Raw genomic sequence first — 27,801 nt, 5'->3', positions numbered from 1 at the left:
TTGATAATCAATTAGAATGCACCAACAAGAACATTTCTCTTCTGAGCAGCCAGCAAATATTTGGTAAAGGGATTATGTCCTTGACTTAAGGGCAAAAATCAAAAGGCCACATGCTAAGGGGACCCTATGCCTCCCAAGCAACGCTGCTGACGAGACTAAGCCTTCAACAGGACCTTATGGAACAGTGGCAGAGAAATGCCAGCCTCAGAGGGAATACGCTTAGGATCTCCAGCCTCCATGGCTAGGCTGTCATCACAATGTATCGGTCACATTTCATTCAAGTCGCTGCCACGAAAGAACCAGACATTGGGGTAAGAAAGGGCCGATAGGGCACTATTATAAGTTGGTTTCAGCTCATAACACACATCTACTATGAAAACATCCGAGAACACAAATTAAATGTGCATGTGAGAGAGAGAGCTCTCTGACCTATAAGACTGGACCATGTAAAAGGCAAGACAACCTTTAAGAGCCTTTCGACCCTAATCTGCTTCAATAAAAAGAACACAAAACTCCATCGACACGCCAGGCATTACGTCCTGGATGGCACTCGATTGCACAGGAAATTCCAATTGAAGTCTTTGATTCCCAGGCTTGCTCAACTCTCCCCTTGTCAGCCCACCAGCCCCGAAAGCAGGGCACCGGCTCACCCAAGAGCTTGGCAAAAATTAGTTGAAATTTCACCCACCACACTGGGAATTCCATCGCAATGCTCTCTCTTCTATTCAGACTTCCACCCTAAGTAGCTTTTGCCTGCAGCATAGAGTGACTGCTAACCAAGGTAGCGTCTCAGATAAACTGGATGTTTCCCCGGAGCCCCTCAACAGCAGAAGAGAAATGGCATTTTGTGGGGGAGGGGCAAGAGGGAAATGTGGAAACTAGAGAGGAGATGACAGTGCCCCCAGGAGAAGTCTAAGAGACCCTGAAAAAGCAACATAGCTTCTCCTGAAACTTTCCCTCGGAAAATAAAGCAACTACAGCAACCAAACAGACAGATATCACTGAGCTTTTCCTTACACCAGTCCCCCTGCCTGGACTGAAATGTTCTCTCCTCTCCAAATGTTAAAATCCTATATGAAACCCCCGTTTGTATTTCTTCTCTGTGAGACGTTCCCGAGCCCGTCCACCCTACAAAAAACGGCTCCGTTCTCCGGGCTCAAAACATGTCTGGTTCTACTCACCGAGCGACAGCACTCACACTGTCTCGCATCATCTCACATTTTTGTTTGGTGACATCATGCAGCAATGACACTATTATTTGGCTCCTCGCCTACTTGTACCTGGATTCCTAAATGTGATGTTAACCTCCCTGACAGCGAAGTCCATCATCATTTTAGCTTTTTTTTTTTTTTTTTTTTTTTTCCCTGAAGGCAGTAAACAGCACAGGTGGGTGTTCACTAGTCGATTCAGGAAGGCAAACTAGGAAGGAAGGAGTGGAGGAAAGGGAAAGGAACAAAAATCTCTCTCTCTCTCCCTGCAGAGCATGAAGGGAGACCCGTTGTGGCGGAGAAGGGATGAAAATCACATGCAAGCTAAGGACAGACGGCACCTGGGGGGCACCTCAAAACGTCTGCAGAACTGAAGGCAGGATGGAAGGAAAGGAAGACTGAGTAGGATGGAAGGTCAGTGGAAAAAATAAAAAGTAAGACAATGAGGAGGGGAAAGAAAAAGAGGGGAGAAAGGGATGGGGAGAGGAGAGAAGAAAGGAAGGATGGAAAGAAAAATGCAAGGAAAGCTAGAAGAAAGGGTGGGAGGAAGGAGAATGAGAAGGGAGAGTGAAAAAGAGGGGCAAGGCTGAAATGCAGGACAAGTCTTACCCTTGGGCTTCTGGGTCTTCCATGTTTATGCTCGATCCCTTTCTATTTCCGGAATATCTCTTGGTGCCTTACAGGCCCCACAGCACCTGGCTCCAGGCTTGCGGATGCACCTGCATAAAGCTGTGTGTGAACCACTTCCAATGCCAATCTGCTTCACAGGTCAGCACCCACCATGGCCTGCCCGGAAGGGCCACCGGTCCCGGGAAGTCAGCAGCAAGAAGGCTGCATTTCCTGGCCCAGGACCCGAGAGCTCTGGAGGGCGTCTGGGCATAAGCCTGAGGCACCACTGGCTCTCCACCAGGAGGTGCAGTGGGAGGCCTCTCCTTTTATTTGTGCCAAGGCATCACATGACCCCCTCAGTCCACGGGCTCCCCAGGCTGCCCATCAGGGAATCCGGGCTCCCGGGCTCCATGGGGTGGGTGCAGGCGAGGGCCTTTGAGGACACTCATTGGCACACAGCCATGCCTCCCTCTCTGCCAACCCCCCATGGCACTGCCATCATCCCTCCTCCACCTGCCTTCTCCATCCGCACCCCCAGGACCGCAACACTCAATTCAGAGTGTGCCCAGACAACACAGGAAGGCGGCAGCCTACATCTTGGCAAACGCACAACGCTTTGTGACAACCCCATATAGGACCCCAGGCAGCTCCCGCTTCCCAAGATGTCCCCAACTCTATGTTCTCCTTTCCCTCTAACAGAGTAGCCCCGGCTTTGTGAATGTTAATGTACTTCTTTTTAACCAAAAATAAATAAATTTGCCATGGAGAACACATCCATTGACGATACAATGAAGCAACTCTGGGTGGGAAAGGGAGAAGGTCTCTGCCTCAGGGAGGTCCCTACCACTCCTGAAACTGGATGCAGAAATGGAGGAATGGGGGGGGGGGGGGGGGAGGCACAGTTAGCTGTCAGGAAAAGAGGGCTTGCTTCTTGCTTTCTCTGCCAAAGACAACTGAAGTTCATGAAAATGCATTTCCTGGAATGAACCTATTTCTCTAAGGTGACGATTACATTTTAATATAGGAGCTTTCTCCCCCTTCCACTGCCCATCTCAGAGGTAAACCCGTCTTTGTGCCCGTCTGTCTGTCTGTCCCCACGAGCCCTGCAGCCCATATCTGCTGTGATGGCAGGGGAAGGCCATTTAAACTTGTGACACTTCATTAAGCACCTGCCCACCACCATCCCAGCTCTAAATTAAAGGAAAGCAATTCCAAATGCGTTCCCTTCAAACACACTCTAAAGAAGAAAATAAGATGAGTGCTTTTCAAGGAAGTTGCCGTCTTAATATACCAAATCAGTGTCCTGAAACTTAAGCTATTGCTGGGAGAATAGCCGGGAAATATTTAAGGAAGCCCTGACACTGGCCCCCCTGAGACACGGAGTGTGATTCGGCTGCTGCAGAATCAGAGGGAGCTGAGCAGAACCAGGGCGATGCACTTGGGCAAGCACCGGCACGTAGAATAATGGGGAAATCTGCTCTATCGCTTTATTTTTTAAAAAACTGTTAGCAAACTCTGCCGCTGTTAATCAAGGCTCCCATATGGCACGGCTGCCACCTTTATGAATCACGTTTTATCTCGAAAAGAGTGTCCTTTATCACCTCCCCTTCGGCATGTCTCTCGGGAGCTGTGTACCGAGAACACGGGAGCAGCTCTGAGGGTCTCCGTGCCAGGACCAGCTTTTGCCATCAGGACGGGCAGGAAGGAGGGAGAAAGTTGTACAGGATGGCCAACCCAGGGAGGCCGACGGTTAGCATCTTCCCTTCCAAGCTGCAGAAACCGGGCCGACTTTTACTAAAAGGAACTTCTCCTCTAAGACTCTGCCTCGGTTGCACTTAAAATTCGTCTGAGCCCTGGATTGGGAATAGCCGAAAGACTCGGGGAGCTGTTGTTTTAGATGGAGGATGTACATAAATCTGATTCAGAGGCATGGGCACCGTATTGCACCAGTCTGTAGCACAATGCGCTAAAAGACAAATTTGGTGCATGATTGTAAACATGCATTATATTGGGGCACACGGACTATAATGTATTACCTCTGAGATACACACGGAAAGGGGTAAGGAAGGCTTACCGTGACGTACGTATGATTTGCCCAGTTACTTGAAAACACAGAGCAATAGAGGCAACCAGTACGAAACTCGGGACTCGGGAAAATTTGCCTTAATGCTCCAAACTGACACAGGGATGCCACTTAACGGAACTGCAACTTCAGCAGATCAAAAAGCAATCTCTCTGCCTCTCGCCCTGAGGCTAATGGCTTTCAGAAGTTCGGAGTATTAGGAGCTCAAAACGAAAAGCCTAGAGAGGAATAGATCCTGCTCCCCAGCGGGACTGGGCAGTCTGTCCATGCAACACACCTCCCGCCCCGCCCGTGGAGCTTAAAGGGAGCAGATGCACTAACATACGTGGCCCTAACTCTACCTTGCCCGTGACGGTCCTGTCCTGTGCCTCCTACCCTTCTCTTCCCCAAAAGGGAGAAAGTGGTCTGGGTTCTGCGGGGGGCGGGGGGCGGGGAGGTCGGAGGCAAAAGCTTCTGCGTGGGCTTCCCCCATCCTCAGCCCGGGGCTGCCCAGGGTCCGTCTGCTCTCAGCTGCCTGGCCTGCCTGGGTGAGTAAGTCACTTACCAGGATGGGAGGCAGACAGGGCTTGGCGGCCAAAGCCCAGTGCTCCGGAGGCTGGAGTGCCTGGAAGGAAATCCCGGGAGCAGCCTGGGACGAGGATCCTCGGGCTGAGGCTCGGCTCACCTCTCAGCAGAGGCAGCGTGTCACCCTCCCAAAGGAATGGATTAATCAATGATGGCCCCGCGGTCAGGTCTGTGGAACTGAGCAGATGGAAACCCCGGCTTTTCTTCCCCCCGCCCCCCCCCCCGGCAAAGAGGACCGTGGGAATTCCCGTTACTAAAGGGGGACATGGCATATGCTCTGAATCAGGAGTCAGCTACCCAAATCATACCACAGAGCCAGAGCCTTTCTCCCGGGCTGGCACGTGTCCTATTTCTCCCCAGGGGAGATAGGGGGGTAGGGGACACTAAGAGCCAGCACACTGCCATCCCCTCTCCTCCTTCCATCCCCACCAAGTAATCAATCTGGAGGTGTCTCCTCCCTGAAGAATAATTTTGGAAACTAAGTGTATGATTTTGGTATTGAGTGAAGGGACCTTAGGCACATCTGGCATGTGACCAAGATGATGCTGAGAGCTGCTGAACACAAATCCATTCTTCAAGCCAATCTTCATAAAGCAGCTCAGAACAAGCATTAAGCAAAATGTTGATGCTCTCAACCCAAATCCCTTTGTTTCTCTCCATGTGAGACACCGAATATCACTGTGAGCAGGTAGTCATGCTTGTTGACCCTTCCTAATAATTCCAGCTGATGCTAAGTGAATATGACAGGTGGCGACTCTCAAGGCCGTGGCTGTCACTTTGGCAGACTAGGGTGCAAGGCACCAAGACTGCTTTACCTCCTCTCTCTCTAACAGTATGTAGAATAGCCGTACAAGAAGGGTCCTTAGAGATCAAATCAAACACTTTGATTTTATAACTGGGGAAATAAAACTAGACCGTAAGTCATGTATCTTGATATGCATAATCATTCATCCTACAAGCTCCTACTGTATACAAAATCCTCACAATGCATAGCAACAAAATTTTATCAGTGAGCCCTGGCCAGTGTGGCTCAGTTGGTTGGGCATTATCTGAAAGGTTGCTAGTTCTATTCCCGGGCAAGGCACCTGCCTGGGTTGTGGGCTCCATCCTGCACTTCCATTGGGGGAAGTGGGGGAGGCAGCCTATCAATGTCTCCCCTTCACATCAATCACATCAATGTTTCTGTTTCTCTCTCTCTCTCTCTCTCTCTCTCTCTCTCTCTCTCTCTCTCTCCCTCTCTCCCTCCTTCCCTCCCTCCCTCCCTCCCTCCCTCCTCTAAAAATCAATAAAACTATTTTTAATTTTTTTTCAGTTAGATATTCAGTTCATAGTCCCTATTTCAGAATAATATTCCCTTGGATTTTCTGAAGTTTATGTACATTTCCCACCTGAAGAAGGCCAAATAGAGATATGCCCCAAGTGCAGGTGTTAGCAAACTGTTTCTAGAAAAAGCAAGGAAAACAGACTTCATGGGCCACACAGTCTCTGCTGCAACTACTGAACTCTGCCATTGTAGAGTGAAAGCAGCAATAGGCAGTAAGAAGTGTGACTATGTTCCAATAAAACTTTATTTACCAAAAAAATAAAGTCTGCATGCTAGATTTGACCCAGGTGCTGTATTTTGCTGACCTCTGCCCTAGAGGGATCTCATTTGACACTGGCCTCTTTGGGCTACAGGTCTCAAGTTTGCCTTAATCGAGTCTTATTTCACCTCAAAACTCCCTTAGATTCAATGAAAAATAACAGAATAAGGAACTAAGGGAGTGAACCTTATAACCAACTATTATAATTCCTCGGACAATATAGGGAAGGAATGGGAATCAGAAATAGGACTGTTTCTGACCATCCAAGCAAAGACAAAAGTTTCCACCTAAGCAACCAAGCACTGAGCCTCCCTAATGGAATGTTAGGTCTTCTCCCCAGCTTCTCCCATGACAATAGGTAGATTTCATCACCATGCCATCCGCATAGAAAATAACTCATCCATCCCCGCTGGAGGCAATTCTCAGCGAGGCTGCTTAGCTTGGTTGGCAAGACAATGCAGGGCAGAAGTGAAAGGTCGGTCAGTAGGCAGGTCTGATCTTCTGTGAGCCATTACCTGAGCAGGTGGGCAGGTAAGAAATAGGTGGCCCCCTCTGTTTGTGCAGCTTTAGAGAAAGGGGTTATCCGAAGCGGCCCTTGCAACCTGCAAAACCAACAGGGTTCACCACGTAGAGTGAGTGTGTGCTGCTCACATGAACCCATCAAGTCAGAATTTGAGAATTCTGGGCAAAAGCTCACAACTTAGGAATAGCTCAGAGGGCTTCCAGGCGATGGCCTCAGGAGATGTATCTCAGACATCCGTGGGATGTGAAGGTGAAACAGTGATTCAACAGTCACTTATGCCTTAGAGCCGTGGTCGGCAAACTCATTAGTCAACAGAGCCAAATTACCAACAGTACAATGATTGACATTTCTTTTGAGAGCCAAATTTTTTAAACTTAAACTTCTTCAAATGCCACTTCTTCAAAATAGACTCGCCCAGGCCGTGGTATTTTGTGGAAGAGCCACACTCAAGAGGCCAAATAGCCACATGTGGCTCGCGAGCTGCAGTTTGCCAACCACGGTCTTAGACCCTCCTGAAAGTGCTTCTTCCCAGAAAGGTATTTCTTCCAAAAAGTTACAATGCCCTGGCAAAATGTTTGCTCTACCCAGAGAGATGCTGTGTGCAGGAATGCCTTCTGCCTCAGGTCTACCAACAGAGACGCTTCGTGTCCAATTTCAGCGTTTAAGGAAGATGACAAGTGATCATCTAGCATCACTTGGTTTGGGTTGGCTTATTTTGCTAGTGGCACCAAACATCTGGACAAACATTTTCAATGTTTCTCCATGAACCAGTGACCCAGATGTTTGGTGTCAAAAAAATAAACAAATAATCGGATGATGGGCAGATCCTCTTCCTAACTTCTCATCTAAATAAATAGCCGCACTAAGCTTGCTGCACTATACCCTTAGTTCTCTGGGTTCCATAAAAAACAAAAGGCAATTTTGAATTCATTGATCATCAGTTGAGAGCCACACTGTTATGTCAGCTCCGATTCTGTTGATTGTACTCGGTAAAACCTAACGACGCCATAAAACATCCCAAGTCAGCCAGAGAGAGCGCGTCAGTGTCGGAACAACCACGGACCATTACACACCAAAGGAAAATGTCTGCTAGGACTTCTCCTTCCCATTAGATAATGAGTAGTAAAAATGATGGGAAAGGGCAGTATTCCGGTCGTTAGCCCGCGATTAAACCCGATTCGGTTGCCAACGTTACATCAAATCTGCAGGCCCTCGAGCCCAATTGTGCATCTACTTTTCCTCCCATATGAGGCAGCAGGAGGCATCTCTCAGCATGCTCAGGCTTCCCTTGTGATGGTAACACACGTCACAGACTTTTATAAATCCTATCTTTTTCAATGCCCTCCACTGGGATAGAGGTCCTTCAATGAACAGCAAAGCCACTATTATCTTAGCTGGTTCTGTGATTGGCAATTTAATTGTTGCTTTTCCTTACCACAGACAAATATAGATATAGATATAGATAGATATAGATATAGATATAGATATAGATATAGATATAGATATAGATATAGATAGATATAGGTATAAGTATAGGTATAGATGTAGGTGCAGATATACATATACATATACATATATACACACACACACACACACACACACACGCATAGACATACATACATACCATACATAAACACATACATACAAAAAGGAAATTCCAGAGCAGGATAGACTTTCTATAGAGAAATCACCGTCACTAGAAATATAAGCTAAAGCTTAAGAGAGACTCTTGTGTTTAAAAACAATGGCTGGGAAGAGATGAGAAGTTTCTCATCTTTTCATGGTGACCAAAGTCACTAAAACAAATTAGGGTTCAGAATCTGAGAATGAAAGAGCTAAACCACTTGGTTGTCATTTCTAAGACAATAAATGTTGACAGATTTAATCCAAATAAAATCCCTTCTTTAAAATTTTATTACCCCCCCACACACACACTTAAATCTTCTCTGAGGACAGAGAGCAGGAGTGAGGGGGTAAGAAAAACTAATGCTTAGTCCCCAGCTGGTCCTTTGCTACTATGTATAGCTTTATCCCCATTGTTACAAATGATGGAATAAGGCTCAGTATGAGAGGTTTAGTAATTTTCCCAAAGCCAAACAGCTACTGAGAGGCAGAAACAGTATCTGAACCCAAATAAACAAAAACTCTTGGTGGGTTTTCCATAACTGTGGACAGTATAAAGGGGCCCTAAGACCCAAGAGTCGGAGAACCTCTGGTTTACTGGAAGTAAAATAGTTTTTAAGTTTGTTCTGTCTTCTCTGCCGCCCACTAGCTGTGTAACCTTAGCCAAGTTACTTAGCCTGTCTGGTCTTCCATTTTCTTTGTAGCAGACTATTCTTTGCAAGCATGCTTCCCTGCTGAAATAGAATGTCTAGGGGGTCAGGATTGGGCCTGTAGTGTTCATTCTCTTCATTCCATCTCCCCAGAGCCTAGCACAGCCCATTGCTTCATACATAACAGGGTCTCAATAAATAATTTTTTAAGCTGATTGGCAGGATGGCTGTGAAGATTAAACAGGACAATATGGGTAAAGTGCTCAGTGAAGCACCTGGCGCATGGCAAATGTCATAAGTGCTCAGTAAATGTCAGATTCCTTCCCTCACCACTAACGCTGTTCTCAGTCGCACCACACAGGAGAGAAAAGGCAGTTTACCTACAGACAGTGAATGCTTAAGGTCCCCAAACTGACAGCATTAACATCACCTGAGAAATTATCACAAATACCAGTGATCGGGCTCTCACACTAGCCCCACTGGATCAGAAACTCTGGAGGTGGGCCCACCAGTCTGTGTTGTAACAAGCCCTCAGGAGATTTTAATTTGTGCCCAAGGGTGAGAACCCTGGCTTTAAGATATGCATGGAATCTCCCTGAAGAGAAAAGAAAAAGAGATAATTTTATGATAGTAGCACATTGGACTTTGATAGCAGCCAGTGCACCGTATATGCTCTGTTGCTGGGTGCCTAGGATCTTTTTAGGACAAAAGTGGGAGATATAGAAAGTCAAACACAACCAACGTCTGTTGTGGGCCTTGCAGGGTGGAGTGACTGGTTCTATATTCTGGTTATGCGTCTGGGGGTCAGTGCTGAGCATACTTTGCATTGGAAGTAAAGCTGGCACCAGCAGGAACAGAGGACGTTAAATCTCAGAGAAGCCACAGCATAACCCTCGAGTCATCTTTATGTCTAGGAATAAAATTGGTGGGAGGGAAGAGAAGTGGATGAGGAGAGAGAAGGAAGGTAAGTGGTTGTGTCTGTAGCTATAGAAATCAACTATTGATTGCTGATTTCTATTAATAGTTTTCACAACTTCCTTGCAACACAGCAAATCACTGCCAATAGGGAAATTACTCATGAGTTCTAACCTTTGAGGGATGCCGCCAGCCAATAACAGCTGTAGTTTGAATAATTTCCATATGCCCGCAAGAAGATGGGCACTTGGGATGCTATAGATGCACACTGCACATTTCGAGGCTCACGGCTGTCCTAAGGCACAGGCACTATCATTAGTCTCATTTCACATCTGTTGAAATGGAGATTCAAGAGATTAAGCAGAGGTGGGATTCAAACCCAGGAATGCCTGACTCAAAATGTGTGCCCTTCACGAGTAAGTCTACCTGTGTATTTTCAACCCAGAGAATAGTCTTGCAAATATAATGAAGCACTTTTTAGATAGGAGCTATGATTCAAAGTTAATGCATAAACTAAACCTCCCATAATAACCCTTGAAAAGAACCCCATCAATTTTTCAAGTACAATATTATATTGTATTACACACACAATGTTGTGCAGTAATATATTCGTACAACCTCACACATTAACTTAGATTATAGAATATAGAGCACACAGTCAAAACATGGGTACTTCTAATACATGAGAGAAGATGTAGAGTTGATTTTAAGGAAGTTAAATGTAGATGGTAGCCACCCACAAACAGGCCATCTGCTAAGGGAATGGGCAAACAGGGTAACAGAAGCAGAGCTCTCTGGACCAGACGGTACTAGCAGGAAGTACCCGGAAAAACTTATATTATCCCTGGGAGAGGGCACACCCATGCCTACAGATGTTAGAAGGCAGGGTGGTAGCACAGCCAGACCTTGAGGGCAGGTGAAAGAGGGAGGATCTGAGCCTTCTTGAAAGAAGCCGACATAGCCAGGACCGGTTTGGCTCAGTGGATAGAGCATCGGCCTGCGGACTGAAAGGTCCCGGGTTCGATTCCGGGCAAGGGCATGTACCTTGGTTGCGGGCACATCCGCAGTAGGGGGTGTGCAAGAGGCAGCTGATCGATGATTCTCTCTCATCAATGTTTCTAACTTTCTATCCCTCTCTCTTCATCTCTGTGAAAAATCAATAAAATAAAATAAAATTTAAAAAAAGAAGTCGACATAGAGAATGGATCAGAAACAGATCACATGAACCACGGATTTGAAAAAGAACACCCTGGTCTTAGAATTTGAGTTGGGATACTCTAGATTTGAGCCCTCCTCTTCCTCCCGCCATTGCTAGTGCTTTGGCATTGACCCCATCTATATAATAAAAGCCTAAGTGACCATTATGGCGGAATGACCAGAACGACCAGTCGCTATGATGTTCACTGACCACCAGGGGGCAGACACTCAATGCAGGAGCTGCCCCCTGGTGGTCAATGCATTCCCACAGGGGATGCGCCACTCAGCCAAAAGCCGGGTTTGTGGCTGGCAAGCATAGCGGTGGTGGCAGTGCTAAGGAGCAGCAAGTGGAGTGGTAAGGAGCAACAAGCAGGTGGGCAGTAAGGAGAGAGGGGTCCTGGTCTTCAAGAGGGCGCAGGCCAAGCTGAAGAAAGCCCCCCTCCCGTGCATGAATTTTGTGCACTGGGCCTCCAGTCAATTATAAAATGGGACTAATAATATCAGATCCACAGAATATGTATTTGTAGTGATTGTATAGTGTTTAGGTTTACGTAGTGCAATCATTTTATTTCTTCTGCAAGATAAATATGTATTATCTGAAATAAATTAAAATCACTTTTTTAAAGTTTTATTATACTCCCCCACCCCCCTTAAATATTCTCTGAGGACAGAAAGCAGGAGTGAGGGGGTAAGAAAAACTAATGCTTAGTGCACATCTATGTTGCTGGTCCTTTGTTACTGTATATAGCTTTACCCCCATTGTTACAAAGTAATTTTCCCAAAGCCAAATGGCTACTGAGTGGCAGAACCAGGATTTGAACCAAGGCTGGTTACCTTCTAAGCTTACACCATAATCATAACAAAACTTGACAAATACCTGTCTTTAGCAAAATGCTTTATCACCTAGGGGTTTCTTGGCACTTTCATGAAAAAGAGTAAGGAAGAAAGAAATAGCATTGATCATGAAGTCAACCAAGATTGCTTGGGCACCCACTAGATGCCTAGCCCTGTTTGGGTTCAGTCGCAAACAAAACAGGAAGAGTCCTTTTCACATGAAGGGCCCAAGGACCCCCAACCAGCACCAGTGGTGATTCCACCTCGCTGACTGCCTCACCTGGTAACTGGGAAAGGGTGTGCCTAATTGGGTGCCACTGTCCAGCACTCAGAGTCTCTGATTCCATCGGGAACACTTATTGTCCTGTCCCTTTAAAATTCATTCAGGCCATGAGCTGACCCCAAAACCAATGATTTCCACGCTTTCCCTCTAATCAGGCCTTTCCTCCAACATGATTCACACTCAATCAAGTCACAGGATTTATGGATCCAACTGGGCTCCTCATGAGCTTTGCCATCTACCTGGCCAGACAGAATCAGCACGCCTGTCCCAGGGTGCCCATCTGGGGTTCACATCAACACAATCTCAAGCACCAATGTCCCCGACTGATGCATTTTGTCGCTGACTTCAAATCAGGAAGCCACGTGTCCCTAGTGCCGACTAATAAACTAAAAGCTTTCCTGTCGCTTCAATGATGATGATAAAGCATTCCTTCCCACCATTGTACTGTCATTATTTCCTATCTTTTGTTCACGCTTGTATTTTGCTCATCCATCTTTCAATAGCTTAAAAAGGGGATCCTTATTTAGATTGTCCCAGACCCACCACTTAGCAGTAAGGATCTTGCTGTTGTTACATTTCAGTCACGTTTCCTTTAAAAACCATGTTCCTGTTTAAACGGAGTAAGTCAATTGCACGGGCATTTTATCTTTTGATATTGATGAAATTAGTACATACAGGGCAGTGGTACAGGCTGAGTGGATTTAAGAACCTCGATTAGCACCATTAAATATAAATAAGAACCAAAGTGTATGCGGAGCGAGACTCCCCTCCCCCTTCTTCTCCGCAGACCCTGTTCCCTGAAATACAAGGAGAGGAAGAAAACACCTGAATGTGAAGGACTTGAGGGACCATTTTCCAGGCTCTTTGACACAAAGCAAGTGACTCTGGTATGTCTTACCCACATCGTCCGTTCATCTCTCTCCTCACACTTACCACTGCGGGTTTTAACATTTCTTCCCACACACCTGTCTGCCCCTCAGGCCTGCAACTTCAAAAGAGATAAACTCCACATTTATCCCAGTGCCTGGCACAGTGTTTGGCAGTAAGGCTGTGATCAATTATTATTCAACAAAGGAGGCCTTTCTATAGATGTGGAGACAGAAGAAAGAGGCTCAGGGGGAAAGGAAAGAAAGAAGTTCTGGGAGACTCTCAAGAGAAACGGCACGGGAACTAGTATTTGCCTGCCCACCAAAATACCGGACACTAGCTTGGCCTGTGTTGCTCAGTGGTTAAGCATCAACCTATGAACCAGGAGGTCACGGCTTGATTCTCGGTCAGGGCACATGCCCAGGTTTCAGGCTTCATCTCTCCCATGCAGGAAGCAGCCAATCAATGATTCAATTTCACCATTGATGTTTCTATGTCTCTCCTCTCTCTTTTTCTAAATATTAAAAAAAAAAAAAATACTGGACCCTTTTAAACACTTCATGTTGACAACCATTATTAGTCCCATTTGCCAGATGCTAACACCCTGCAGGGGAAGTGATTCACTCAAGACCTGCAGCTTAGAAACTACAAACCCAAGATTCAAACCAGGGAGTTCTGCCTCTGGAGAAACCAAGAGCAGCCAGACTCCAGACTGCTCAGGCAGAATCCTGAGAACAGTCCAACTGCCCAGCCACTAGGCAACCCAACCAGGCACTGGAACCGCCCACCTGGTGCTGAGGGCAAAACCTGTGTCCCTTCTCTGCAGCGCGGTAATTTGGGCTGGAGAGTGAGAGGTGAGGAAAAAACCCATGCTTCACACCTGAGCACCTCTTTGGGGTTCTGTCAAAACCCATCTCTGAACCTTCAAGTCCCTCTCTTGGTCCGGGGAGGTGGGCTCCGCCGGTGCTCTGGCGCCCTCTAGCGACCATCCTCTCTAATGCCAACTCTCTTCCACCCTTCCCTCTTGTCTCAATAGCCCCTTAGGGGCTGCCCTGGCCTTGGACTCCTGTGGGCCTGATTGTGCTCCTCCTTGCTCTCAAAGAGAAGACATGAACTGCCCTACAGATGTCTGCAATCTCTTGGATAAGGAAGGCCTTTTAGTCAATATACCTTAACCCTCAGAAGGTTTCTAGAATTAACCTGAAATACTGTAATTTCCCCCTGATGTTTCCAAGGAGAACTGTCTCTAGTTTTCTAAATAGGAGATACCAAGTTAAAAAATATTGTGTTCCGCACCAGAGATAGAAAAGCCAACATTTTAGAAAGTGTGTTCTTTCTGCAGGCACCTTTCATTTAAAACAGAATAAAGGATTCCCCTGTGGGCTCCCGGAACTGTAAGCACTCATAACATCTCTGTTTACATTATTGACTCGGTTGTGACATTTAAAATAGGAAGCTAAGACTGCATGAGCAATTCTTCACAAAACATGCACAGTAACAGGGAAGGCTGCAGACAATGACTTTGTATAAATGTAATCATCTCTATTGGGTAAGGATTACACTGGCTCCTAGAGACAGCAATGTAATAAGTCCCAAGCCTGCTCCTATCAAACCCTCCCATGGATGTGGGAGTCCCACCCACCTCAAACCATCCCCAACTCAGTAAACATTTGGCGCCAGAGATTGGCACCACCACGGTAATTATCTCCAGGGAACTTGAGTCTCTCTATAAGAGGATTGACTAATCAACAGGGTTGTTGAATGAGTCCCCTGATCTTGAGCAAGTCATCTCTCTGAGGTTCGGTTTCCACATCTGTCAGATTCAACAGCTCAAGTTGAATCTCTTCCAGTTCTGAGAGTCACAGATTCAAAGTGATGAAGTTGTTCATAACATAGAGATGAATGTACCACAGGCCAGCTTAGGTGATCTCCCCACTACCCCACTGAGTGTACTGAAGTCATAGGACTGGAATAAGCCTTCCCAAATTTGTCATCCTGGTCACTCTCAGCTCTTCAAGACTTGCCTTCATGTCTTCAGTATTTACTGAGCTGAGAGCTATGGTTCACACGAGGCTTTCCCAAGAATACAGCAGCCAAATAAAGGTCTTCCTGGAATTTGCCGACTGAAGGAAAACATACTATGCATCATCTACATTTAGTAGTTCCTGGACTAAACAGAAAGCTCCACATACATGAGGTTTCTAGCAGAGAAAAGAATGAAAGTATTGTGCAGTCACAAGCTTCATTAGATATCCACTGGTTGAATTACATGCTAATGGAGGCCTTACTTTATATTGAATATTTCAAGTACCATAGGAAAGGCAGTACATCTTGCCTGACCCATTGATTGAGCTTGATTTTATTTTATTTTATTTTTTAATATATTTTATTGATTTTTTGCAGAGAGGAAGAGAGAGAGATAGAGAGCTAGAAACGTCGATGAGAGAGAAACATTGACTAGCTGCCTCTTGCACACCCCCTACCGGGGATGTGCCCGCAACCAACGTACATGCCCCTGACCAGAATCGAACCCGGGACCTTTCAGTCCGAAGACCGATGCTCTACTGCTGAGCCAAACTGGTTTCAGCTGATTGAGCTTGATTTTAGACCTACCGCCAAACTTTACATAAACACTTTATCAAAAAAAAAAAAATGCATTTGTACTCTATCCCCTTAATTTTCATAACATGCTTCCCTCAAAAGAAAAACCATTATAGAATTTTTAGGACAACCCTAACAAGCATGAAGGTCTTGTAATCTGTCCTTTATCATCTACATTCAATCAGGAGAAAGTCAGAGTCGAAAGCAACCCCATTATTCTGTGCCACAAGGTCAGTTCTAATGCACCATAGGATGGTCTTGAACCATGTGACATTTTTAAATGCATTTTAAGTTTTCCGTCTTGATATTTTGTGAGTCTAATACACTGACTACGGTTGCCAAGGAAATATGACTTAGGGTTATAAATGGATCCGAAGGGGCTTTGTGGTTTAAAAAATATATTAACAAGACAAAAATGGAAAGATCAAATACAGAGAACAAATTTGGCTTTTTTATTTTCCCCCTTCAAAATGCATACTGATCTGCAGGCTACGTCTCTGATTTAAAAAGTACGAAGTCTCAAAAAGTGGCTTTCCCGGCTCAAGAAGAGACTTTCTCCCAGTCAGTCAAGTTGAAAGCATCAGAGTATCCTTCTCATCTTCTGATTGGGATTCAGATCCCTGTGAAAGTGTTGATTATGCACATGAGCTGCTCACCTCCAATATGTTTACCTCCAAATGGAAAAGCCTTTCTTTATGTGACTAAAGGTGGCCATAATGGTCCTGAGTGTTACACATCAGGGAACTTATAAAATGAAGACAGAAAGGCATAACACAAACCTTATAAATACATTCAGTTATGTTCCAAAAGATTCAAATGCAGATGAAAATAGAGATTCCACCATTAACCTATTTTTTTTTATCCATCATTATTTCTTATAGTCAGTATACCTTTAATGTGTTCAATCATGATGGTGGACTCAGTCTGAAGATAGAAACAATCAAAGCTGCTGTTTGTTGGAATACTACATAACACATCTCTGGAAACAGATAACATCTTTGCTTCCTATTAACTGAAACGGGGTTATTTTAGATAAAAAAAAAATCCACAAGCAGATTAAGAAACACTTTAATGCAAGACACTCTAATTAAAATCTCGAAAAGCAGGTCCCCTTAAGACAAACTGATGAGTCAAGCAAAATGCTACGTTGCCACCAGATCGCTGGAGATAAACAGTAGTCTTAGAAGCACAACTGAAAAACAACTCACAAACCTCAAGGCCACTATTTCCAAAGAAATATTTAGAAGCTCTAGTAAAGGGGTTGTCCCATCCTGGGAAATATAGTGGACCCCATCTGTGCCTGCTCCCGCTAAAGTAGGATGGGAGTATTGTGTCTGAAAGAATAGAAAGGAGGTTGACCACTCAGAGGAGAGGCATAGGTCTGGGACAACGAGAGCATTCTCATGATAACATATGACAAGACCCTTGGTTCCATCCATAAGCAAGCTCTTCTCACTCAACCATTCAAAACTGCCCAGGATCTGACATCCACTCCTTCTATGAACAGATACTTTCTTTTATGCAATGACCAGGGGAGATCGCCTAGTTTTGATATGGTTTGAGTTTGATTCTGTGAAACTTTCTCAGAAATCTTCCCATCAGAGATAATGAGTAGAATTAGGACCCACTTTTAACACAGGTGTTCTAACTGTAACTGCCAATCCTATTTTTATCCCAGGTGTGACCACCTTTAACCTACTCTGAGCTCAACCCTTTGATCTGCTAGGACTTTGCCAGTCTTTCTTTAAAAAATGGACAAAGAAAACGAATTTAACCTAGAGGCAGCAGCTCAGTGAGGGAAGGGAAAACATCAGACGTTATCTAATCGAAGCCATGGCTATCCTGAGCTCTGTCTTATCTGCTGGGTCTTAAAAAGAAACTTAAGACCCAATTTTTAGGGACCTTCCTAAACTTAAAGAGCATAAAAATAAGGAAAGTTGTTGCTTCTCTCTGACTCCTGGGAGATGTGCTATGCAGTTTACACACACACACACACACACACACACACACACACACTATAATATATCATCCTGGATTCAAAACACCTAGGCTCTAGGAAAGTCTGTGTGTGTGTAGAGGGGAGGGTGTTGTTTGAGAACAAGGATTGCTAAGAGGGCAGTAGAAAGAAGGGATGGGAAGAAAAGAATATTTCATTTGAAGATAAAGTAGTTTTTCCATAAGAGCAGAGTTTAATCATAGTTTCAGGAGAACACGAGTTTTGGAGTACCTTGGACAGCTAAAAAAAAAAAAAAAAAAAAAAAAAAAAAATGCTGTTTAAGAATCCGAGGAAAGAGCAAGCCAAGAACCACCAGAGCAATGCATTAACAATTCCTGGCAAAGCAGCAAGAGGGGGAAGAGTTGGTTTTGCATAGTTTTGGACGCAGGTGTAAAAGCGCAGGGACTCTCCCAAAGGCACAGGCATCCTATGGCCTCCGTGGGTCAGCTGGGGCAGGAGGGGCCTCTGTTATTTCTATTGCAAAGTTTCCCCAGGCTCTCTGCCCTGGCCTCCTCCTTCCCTCCCTCCACCCCGGAACCCCCGTGGCGCGCACTTCACAGGCTCCGGGGATGGGATCTTCAACTCAGCAGCCTGCGATTTCTGCGGGAGCCTGGCCAGCTCTAGAACTGGAAGCCAGCCTGGCCAGGCCACAGGGGATGCGGCCGGGTGTGTGGGGGGGGGGGGGGGGGGTCTTGGGGAGGGGGATAAGGTGAAAACTAACCAGGGCCTTAAAGCCCACCCACCCACCCACTTCCTTCGGGAGAAAGGATGGGTGCATCTTCCTAAGAGCATCTCTCAGCCTTCCCCTTTCTCCCCACTGGACGGTCATCAACACTCATTAGACTTGGCTGGGCCACCTCCTCACTGTGCCCCTGGTTTCCCCCCTAACAATAGGGGCGTCTGCGATACCACATCTCTCCAGTGGGCTGTGGCCAGCGCTCCAGCGGCCCTTCCAGTCCCGGCCCGGTCCCCTTACGCCCAGGCTTCCTCCCTTAACCGAGGAAGGCGAGCTGGAGAACTTGGCTGAACCCAGGGACCTGCAAGCCTATGGATTCCTTCAAAGCCCAGTAGCCCCGGGCGGGCGCGGAGAATCGGGAGGTTTTGCTAAAGGGGTTGGGGAGCAGGCAGAAAAGCCGAACCCAAGCCATTGGGAACCTCTCCGATCCCCCTGCGCTTTCTCAGAGGAAGAGCCTCAACTTCGGCCAGGACTCTGCCCCCCTCCTCCCCCAGGTCTGAACCAGCACCGCCTTTTCCCCCACCCCCTAAACCCCCTCCCCCGGACTTCCAGGACCGGCCACTCTGCGGGCGCACCGGGTCCCCCTCCGCGCGCCCCACCCTACCTGGGCGAGCCGGGCGCTGGCAGAGAGGCGAGAGGCGGGGGAATCACATCAAAGTTCCCTCGCGTGGAAGACCATGCCTGCAGCCCATTTCCGAACGCCACCCCAGCAGCAGCGAGAAGCAGGCAAACCCGAGCACAACCCGGTGCAACCTCAAAAGTTGGTCTCAGTACGCAGCAGCCTCACCAACACTTTGCAGCCGCGGCGCCCGGGGGACAGGGGAATATGCAGAGTTGGCGGTAGCTTACCTGGGTGTGCCCACCTCCAGGAGTAGAAGGAGAATTCGGCCCGGGGATGGCCTGTCCCGCCCCCAGGATGCAAAATGCAAAATGCAAAATCCGGCTTTTTGGAGAGGAGGAGGTGGTTGGTGTGGAGTGGTGTCCGGAGGGTGGGGATGGGGGGTCGGGCTTCCCTTCCCCCCTCGTCCTCCCAACCGGTTTAAAAACAGCGGATGGCAAAGATGCTGGGAGGAGAGTTTGGTCTCTCCGGAAACCCCGACTCCATTCTTGGTGATTGGGGGCTGGGGAGAGGAGACAGTGTTGGGGGGACGGGGGAGCAGCCTGGTTCTCAGTTAACTCGGAGTAAAGTGGAGGGTCCTGGGGGTGGAGGAGGGAGCGGAGAGAAGCCAGGGAGGAAGGAAGGAGAGGGAGTCGGGGAGGCGAGCCGGGTGGCGGGGAGATGGCAGCTTCTCCGTGCAATTTCCACCTTCTGACGAAACCCATGCGCCCAGCAACCCGCGAGATACGAGTTGGGAAACCTCCGCGCGAGCGCCCCCTGGGGGGTTCCGGCGGCGAGAGCGCTGCCCCGGGCGCGAGTCCGCGGCCCCGCCCCGGGCTGGTCCAGCCGCGCCCACAGTCCGGGATTCCTGCTCAGCTCCATGGCGCACACCTGCTCCCTCCCGGGGCCTTCTCAGTACTCCAAGTGCGTGGACCTCATCGCCACTTTGGAGCAAAAAGGAAATATCTGCGAGAGGATGGGATTGATTTTTTTTTTTTTTTGCACAGATTCAAGGAAACTCCTTGGATGCATGTCAACTCCCACCCAAAATGAAGAGATCGCTCACCTCCCTGTATGATAGGAACCCAATAATTATTTTTTTTAAGTTAAATGCATGAAAAAAAAATGAAATGGCAACCGGGCTTTTTGTTCATCCCTCAGGTCTTTTTAAATGCATCCATCTCGCAAATAAGATTTTTTTTAAAAAGCGCTGAGGGAGTACCTGTGTTTAAAAATAGACATAAAGCCGCTGTCTTGTGGAAGGGGGGCCACTGCCTCATGTTATGAAGCACTTTAGAAAGTGTAGCTTCCCTGTTTCAAACTTACTCTGTCACATTCAGGCGGATGAGCAATGGGGGAGCATATTGTGTCTGGTTGTTTCTACAACAGAAGATAAACTAGACAACTCAGCGTGTAAATATGGTCAGAATCACAAATCAGACCTCAGAGTCCATGGGGTTCAGAAAAATCTCTGACATTGGGATGGCATGGAGGATGTCACAATCTAATAAGGGTAGGGATCCAGGGAGGCCAGAGGGTCTTCACTCTATCCTCTTCAGGCACTATCTAACCAGTCTCCCCTCACGGAAAGCAGTTATCAGTCACACGCCTTGCACCAACCACAGAGCTCTCAATTTCAAAGTCACAGAAGGAGAAATAATAGGGTGAGGGGCAGGCGCCCCACCAATAGTTCTATGGTGGCAATGAAGATCTTTGAAAGGAAGAAGAAAAAAAAAAGCCTGCAGGAAAAAAAAGACATTTTCTTCCCCCAAGTCATCTCCCAAGACCTTCTAAAGTAGGAAAACATTAAGCTCGGCCGCTAGAAAGGAGCTTAGGGAGTTTGTCTGTAGAGTGAAGCTCCTTTGATTCACTTTGATTAGAAACACTTGGGTCAGGTCCTATGGTTGAGGCGCTTGCTGATCATTGTGGCCTTGGGATACGGGAGTACACTAATGTGGAGGTCAGCAAACTCATTAGTCATCAGAGCCAAATGTCAACAGTACAAGGATTGACATTTCTTTTGAGAGCCACATTTTTACAACTTAAACTTCTTCAAAATAGACTGGCCCAGGCCGTGGTTTTTTGTGGAAGAGCCACACTCAAGAGGCCCAAGAGCCGCATGTAGCTCGTGAACCGCAGTTTGCCCACCACGGCACTAACGCACCAGGCCTTCCACGGTGTCGGAAGCCATCGTGTAGCCCCACCTGATTCACACTGAGAGTAAAACACAGGGTGGGTCCCCAAAGGAAATTCAGGGTCTTCCTGCAGAGAAAGTAGAGACGGATGCTGGCAAAGTCAGCATATGTTCACTAAATATAAAAATATTAAGTCTGAAAATATTCCTTTTAGGCTTAATGGAGAAGTAGCCTCAATGGTTAACTTACGTTTGAGCTGGAATGAATTAAGAAAGATGAAGAGAAAGGAAAGTCATTGTTTCCTTGCATGTTGCCTGTGTCCTCTGAAATTTAAGTCCCATGAATGCAGGTCCTAGTCTCTTTTGTTGCCTTGTTCATGATTATAACCCCAATGCCTAATGCAGTGTGTACCACCTAGCAGGTAACCAGCAAACATTTTGTTAAATTAATTAAATTTTTTAATTTATTTTTATTTTTAAATTGATTTTAGAGGGGGGAAGGGAAAGGGATAGAGAGATAGGAAAATCAATGAGAAATATCAATTGGCTGCCTCCTGCGTGCCCCCTACCCAGGATCCAGCCCCAAACCCGGACAATCTGCCATCACCAGGAATCAATCCTATGAGCTCTTGGTTCATGGGTCAGTGCTCAACCACTGAGCCACACCAGCTGGGCTGTTAAATTTTTAAAAATACCTTAGAGATCATTTAACACAAGCCTCTTATTTTATAGGTAAGAGGAAAAAGAACCAAGATGTGCTGAGCAGGTATTGTAGTTTCCAGACAATCTGGTAGGCACTCTATTGACCATCCCAATTACTTTTCTCAACTACTTACCTGAGTAGGTTTTATTATATCTACACACACACACACACACACACACACACACAACTGGATTTACATTGTCAGGATAGCCACACCAGGGAACACAACCAGTTAATGGGAGAACCCAGAGCGTTCACTGAGGCAGGCTCTGAAGGACCAACTCAGAGTCACTACACAAGAACCCGAGAACGGAAGCAATAGAGTGGGAGCCCGCAGGGAAGGACCCAAGGCTACCGTGTGCGGTCCCCCATGTTCAAAGCACAGACACACACACACAAAACACAATGCCACAACCTGCGGCAAACATGCTTCCCTCTGCCAGCAGCCTTCAGCTCCCTAATTAGAAACAAACAGCCGCCTGCCTGCCAGCCGGTGTGCAGAACACACGTGCAACTTGATGCCAGAAACTTGGATTTTTTTTTTCTTTTCTTTTCTCTCAAGGCATGACATTGAAGGTAAACTCCAAGAGGCTCCTTGCAGGGCACGGAAAGCAGAACGGCCTCCCACGTCTCACACGAAGCCAGCAGCTCCTCTCCTCAAATAAAGACATCCAGTCAGCTAATGAACTATGGTCGCCGCTATTAAGCCCACAGCACGCGGCTCACCAGAGTCCCTTCCCCAAGGGAGACAGCCAAACCCCCTGGTCTGCATCACTCACCTCCTTCCAACTCTCCTCTTCATGGATGCGGAGCTGCTGGGTTCCACAGCCATGGTCAAAATCCCCTGGAGCCGCGGCACCGCCGGTGTTCCCAAGGCGAAGAGGAGGCGCCAGCTCTGGGTACACTCACCAGCCCGGGCTCTGTTTAATAACATAAGGGGAGGCATTCGCTCGCCGTCCTATGCCAATATGAAAGGCACCTCGCCCATCAGAGTGACAAGCGAGATGCTGGAACGGAGCCAGGGAACACAAGGGAAGAAACGTGGGTTCTTCTTCCCAAGGCAGTGGATACCATGGTTTAAAGGGCAGCAGATGATGGAGCGGGGAAGCAGGCAGAGCCGGTGCCCTGCGTGAGAAACCTTGGATCCTTCCCGGAATGAGTCGGGATGAGCATTTTGTTTGGAAACGGAATTTGTCTGCTTCCTCTCTGTCTGTCTGTCTGTCTTTCGTTCTTTCTTTCGGCTGTAGGATGGTTCACACTCAACTAGTCAAGGGGACTGCTGTAAATAACAGGATCTATTTTTGAGGCTTTGGATCAAGTAAGAACCTTGAATTTCTCCCTAGGTTTATTTATAAGCTCAAAATGTGTGTGTGTGTGTGTGTGTGTGTGTGTGTGTGTGTGTGTTTCATGTGATTTTGAGAACTGACTGATATGTCTGCCTCTGTTGTTTCTGTACATGTCTGTTTCTGTATATGGTTGTGTTACTGGAAAGCAGAGAGCGATGCTCTAAGAAAGCCCTTCTAACATGCTGAGTGTTGAGAGAACTATATGTCACAAGTTGTTGCAGGGAACACACGTCCCACAGTCTGCCATTCTTCTGTAAGAGGGCCCTATTTGACCCCTGGTGTCTCTCTAAAGCCATCACTAACCAATTACTATGCCAGGAAGGGGCTCCTTATACTCTTGCCTACCAGTAGGTGGCGTTAAACTTCCTCTAGCTTTTCTTCATTGCATTTTTTAAAAACCAGAGGCAGAGAACTCTTCCTTTCTGAGATTTTACATTTGCCCAGTAGTGATATTTTAAAATACACTAAATCAACTCTATTATTTTTAAGTAAACTATTCCTTTTATCTCTTAATTAGGTCCCTCGGCCATGCCTCTCAGCCTCATTTCCTCCTTGTGAAAAGAAGGTATTTGAACTCCATCTCTGGGATTCTGGTTTTCATTTATATAATATCTGCCCAGCCACACCACTCCTCGTGTTTGTGATAAACTCATTAAGACGCCATTCCTTTGGGTTTAAGAGATGTTAGCATGCAACTCTTACTGAGTGCCAGAGTCTGCTATTTGTCTAGCCCTAGCCTATATTCACTTTTGTTCGTTTTTCCTTATTAAGAATAGCAGTTTTGTGGGAGGTGGCAATGTGCTCAGCCCCAAACCCACATTTTCCAGCTTTGCTTGCAGATGGGGTAGTCATGTGTCGAAGATCTAACCCTGCACTGCCTTATATGGTAGCTACTAGACACACATAGCTACTTACATTTAAATTTGTTGACATGAAGTAAAATTTAAAATTCATTTCCTCTGTGACACCAGCCACATTTTATTTTTGAATATGTTTTTGTTTATTTTAGAGAGTGAGGAAGGGAGAGGAAGAGAGAGAGAGAAACATCATCAATGTGAGAAACATTGATCGTCTGCCTCCTGCAGGCCCCCAACTGGGGATTGAGCTGGCAACCAGGGCATGTACCCTGACTGGGAATTGAACCTTTGACCTTTTGGTGCTTGGGATGACACTCAACCAACAGATCCGCACTGGCTGGTACACATTTTAAATGCTAACAGTCACAAGTGGCTAGCAGCTCCCACCTTGGATAGTTCCAACACGGGACATGCTCGGCATCACCGAAAGTTCTGCTGTGCATGCTGGTATTGCCATTGAGATGTCAGTGGAAGTTAGAGGGCAGTTTCCATGATCATCTTAAAAGGGAAGGAGATACTGACTCAGCTGGCCTGTTCCTTTATCCCCTCCTCCCCCTCCCTTCTTTCTGCCTAAAGGAGAAGGTGGGTCAACCATCACATGGCTGTGAGACAGCAAGCATTTGCCAAGGCAGGATAAGCCCAAAGATAAAAGGAACCTGTGTCTTGATATCATGAAGGCAGGCACGTTATCATCAATTTTATTATGAGGAAAATAAAGCCACCGGTTGCTTCAAGCCCATTATTTTCAGCTTTTTGTTTCTAACAGCCCAATATTACTTCTAACTGATTGGCTTTCAGAAAGTTACCTGGACAATTTCTATGAGTGGCTTAGGATAAACAAGTTGCTTTCCAGTTTCCTTTCCTTTAGACAGAGCTGGGGACAACATCTTGGCTAAAAGAAACAAGACAATCTATATTCCTACCAAGAGATAATTATGAGTCATTCGTTTCAATATGCAAGTGGGCCAAAGGGGGGTGGGGAGACATGGGATATTAATGGTACCCAAAGTGATTATATTCTATCTACAGTTTGGCTGAAGAGCAGGTTTGCATTTTCCTGGAGAAGAGGTTGGTGGGTATGGAGAGAAAAGGAAAATAATATTTGAGACTGTCTTATGTGCTAGAGAGTTGGCTGAATGATTAACCATTATGATAACCCTGTAAGATAAGTATTCCTTTTTAGTTTGCAGATAACAAACTGAAGCTGAGAAAGATTAAGTATATTGTCAAAATCTACAAAGCTAGTTAGTTACAAAGATGAGTTTTAAATCCAGGTCTGCTTGGCTCTTGCCACAACAATTTAATGGAGGGTTGTTGTGAGGCAGTGGGCAGAGTTTTTAAACCACATTATATAAAGATATTTTAATTTTTTATTTTTTTTAATTTCTTTTTAAAAAAAATATATTTTATTGATTTTGTAGAGAGGAAGGGAGAGAGCTAGAGAGTTAGAAACATCTATGAGAGAGAGTCATCTATCAGCTGCCTCTTGCACACCCCCTACTGGGGATATGCCCACAACCAAGGTACATGCCCTTGACTGGAATCGAACCCGGGACCCCTCAGTCCCCAAGCCGACGCTCTATCCATTGAGCCAAACTGGTCCCGGCAGATATTTTAATTATTAAATGAAATATTTTATCCTGCTTTGCAGTCTAGCTTTTTATTTCTAACTAGAGGCCTGTGATGCACAAAATTTGTGCAAGAGGCCCCGCCATGGTGGCTGCCTCTACCTCCTCGTCCCCCTCCCCTTCCACACACACACACTCACCCCGCCACCCACAGTGGCCCCCTCTGCCTGGGCCCCAGCCCTTCCTCCCCCCACCACCAAGGCTTCATCTAGAAGGACATCTGGTCTAATTAGCATATTACACTCTTATTATTATAGATTATATTAACATTCATCATAATTTATAATGGTTATAAAATACCCCTATTGTGGATGCAACAAAATATGCTAAACAACCTCATTTTTTGAGCATTTGTTTCCAGTTCCTCCCTATTGTACCCAAGGCTTCCATAAGCATGATTTTATATCTTGTACCTCTGATATGATGTGACAAGAATACCAAGAAAGGCACCTCTGTGGTAATCTTTACAAAAATCCATAATCTCAGTCTAATATCATCAGCAAAACACCTAACACCACTGGAGGAACATTTTATAAAATATCAAGCCAATACTCCTCAAAATGGTCATTATAAAAAATAAAAATAAAAAGACTGACTGAGAAACAGTCACAGGCCAGATGATATTGCGACATGACAACAAATGCAAGGTGGAGCCTTAGATTGGAATTTGGGGGAAAAGGACATCACTGGAAACACTGGTGACATCCAATGAAGTGTGGTGTTTACTTACCTAATAATACTGTACCCATGTTGGTTTTTTCAGTTTGACACATACTCCTTGGTAATATACTGCTAACATTAGGAGAAAATGAATGAGATGTATATGGAGACTCTCTGTACTATCTTTAACGCTTTTCCATTAAATCTAAAATTATCCCAAATGAAAAGTTTATTTAAAATGCGCGCGCGCACACACACACACACACACACACACACACACCTTTTCTACGTGGCTCCTTAAGATAAAGTTAGACTAGTTGAGGTGAAGGCCATGCACAGCTTGGGTGTATGATACATCTTGTGAAATTACCTGGATGGTATTATAGTTGCCTATTTTGTGAGTGAAAACCTTGCTTTATCTGATTGGTATCTTTAAGTCCTATGTCTCCTTAGCACATTCCACAGAAGCCATGGCCCAGTTAACTCCTTGCAAGAGCCAGAGAGCATATTGATAAGAACTGCCAGGGAGTTAGCACCCAGCTCACCTTTCGCAGCTGGGCTGCTTCTCAACAGGCAAAGAAATTTAAAAACAAAACAAAACAAAAAAAAACACTCCTGGGAAACAAGAACAGAAAGTCAGAGGATGCCATTTTTACATAGTCATTTTTCTGATTGCAACTCTGCTTTCTGCATTTTTCCAGCAGCGCTGCCTTGAAAGTGAATCACCGGTGATCAAAGGCAAACCAAAATAACACATTGTTCCTCCGGAGAAGAGAAGGTGAAGTCCCATCATCCTGAGGGTATTCTCAGAGGAAAGAAAGAAGAGCAAGAGAGAGACCACATTGCCTACTTCTCCTAAAAGCAAGGCCTGTAATTTGGTTCTTTTGAAAACCTTTTTTTAAAAAAACACTCGCTTGTTGGAAAAGGTGTAAATAACGCTGAGGCATGTGTATTAAAAACTTTATTCTGTTTCTATCGCCTCCTCCTAGAGCAGTGTGCAGTGGATGGTCTCCATTGTGTCCGAACTTGCTGTTGGTATTTACAGGAAAGGAGATATTAATATAGGTATTAAGCATCAATGTGCCAGGCACTGTACTAGGCCCCTATGGGTATGTTGTCATCAGTTTCTCTCAACAATGCCGGGTAAGAATGTAGGAGATTCCAAAAATGATCACTAGTCTTCCCTTCCCTATAACCTTACTCCTTGCCATGTGCCTCTGCCCCATCCAGGAGGGCATCTGTTTTTTGGCCCTCTTGAATCTGAGTTGGCTTTGTGACTTGCTTCAGCCAATAAAAATCAGCAAGAGAGATATTGTGCCCGTTCAGTGCTTAGACTGTTAAGAGGTTTGGCACATTTTCACCTAGCTACCATAAGAACACACCCAGGCTCTTATTAGAGGACTAGAGGCCTGGTGAACGAAATTCGTGCACAGGGAGTCAGAGACAGGACAGAGATGAGCCACTGCAGCCGAAGCCCAGACATGTGAGACAGCCCAGGCAAGATCAGCAAACCAGCCCCCAGCCAATATTCACTTGACCATAAGCACAGGAATGAGCCATGCTAAGAACAGCCAAGCCTGGATAAAACTGTGAGCTCATAACT

At 46.0% G+C, this 27,801-nt stretch overlaps 1 protein-coding gene across 4 annotated transcripts in view; it reads right to left on the bottom strand.

The window, feature by feature from the left end:
• Positions 1 to 22,691, bottom strand: part of CPNE4 (copine 4) — a 325,568-nt gene extending 302,877 nt beyond the window's left edge. Inside the window, exon 1 of one of the 4 annotated variants that reach the window (XM_036431485.2) lies at positions 22,487 to 22,691. In XM_036431485.2, coding sequence (XP_036287378.1) covers positions 22,487 to 22,653 — 167 coding nt within the window. In that variant the 5' untranslated portion in view covers positions 22,654 to 22,691. Of the gene's footprint in view, positions 1 to 1,817; positions 2,228 to 18,876; positions 19,041 to 19,121; positions 19,605 to 22,486 lie in introns of those variants that run through there. The other 3 variants (XM_036431488.2, XM_045579294.1, XM_036431486.2) reach the window with 3 other exon arrangements.
• Positions 22,692 to 27,801: the final 5,110 nt, after the last annotated feature.

Source organism: Pipistrellus kuhlii, unplaced genomic scaffold (assembly GCF_014108245.1).
Source record: "Pipistrellus kuhlii isolate mPipKuh1 unplaced genomic scaffold, mPipKuh1.p scaffold_m20_p_11, whole genome shotgun sequence".
Lineage (NCBI taxonomy): Eukaryota > Metazoa > Chordata > Mammalia > Chiroptera > Vespertilionidae > Pipistrellus > Pipistrellus kuhlii.
This window is presented reverse-complemented; position numbering and strand designations above follow the sequence as displayed.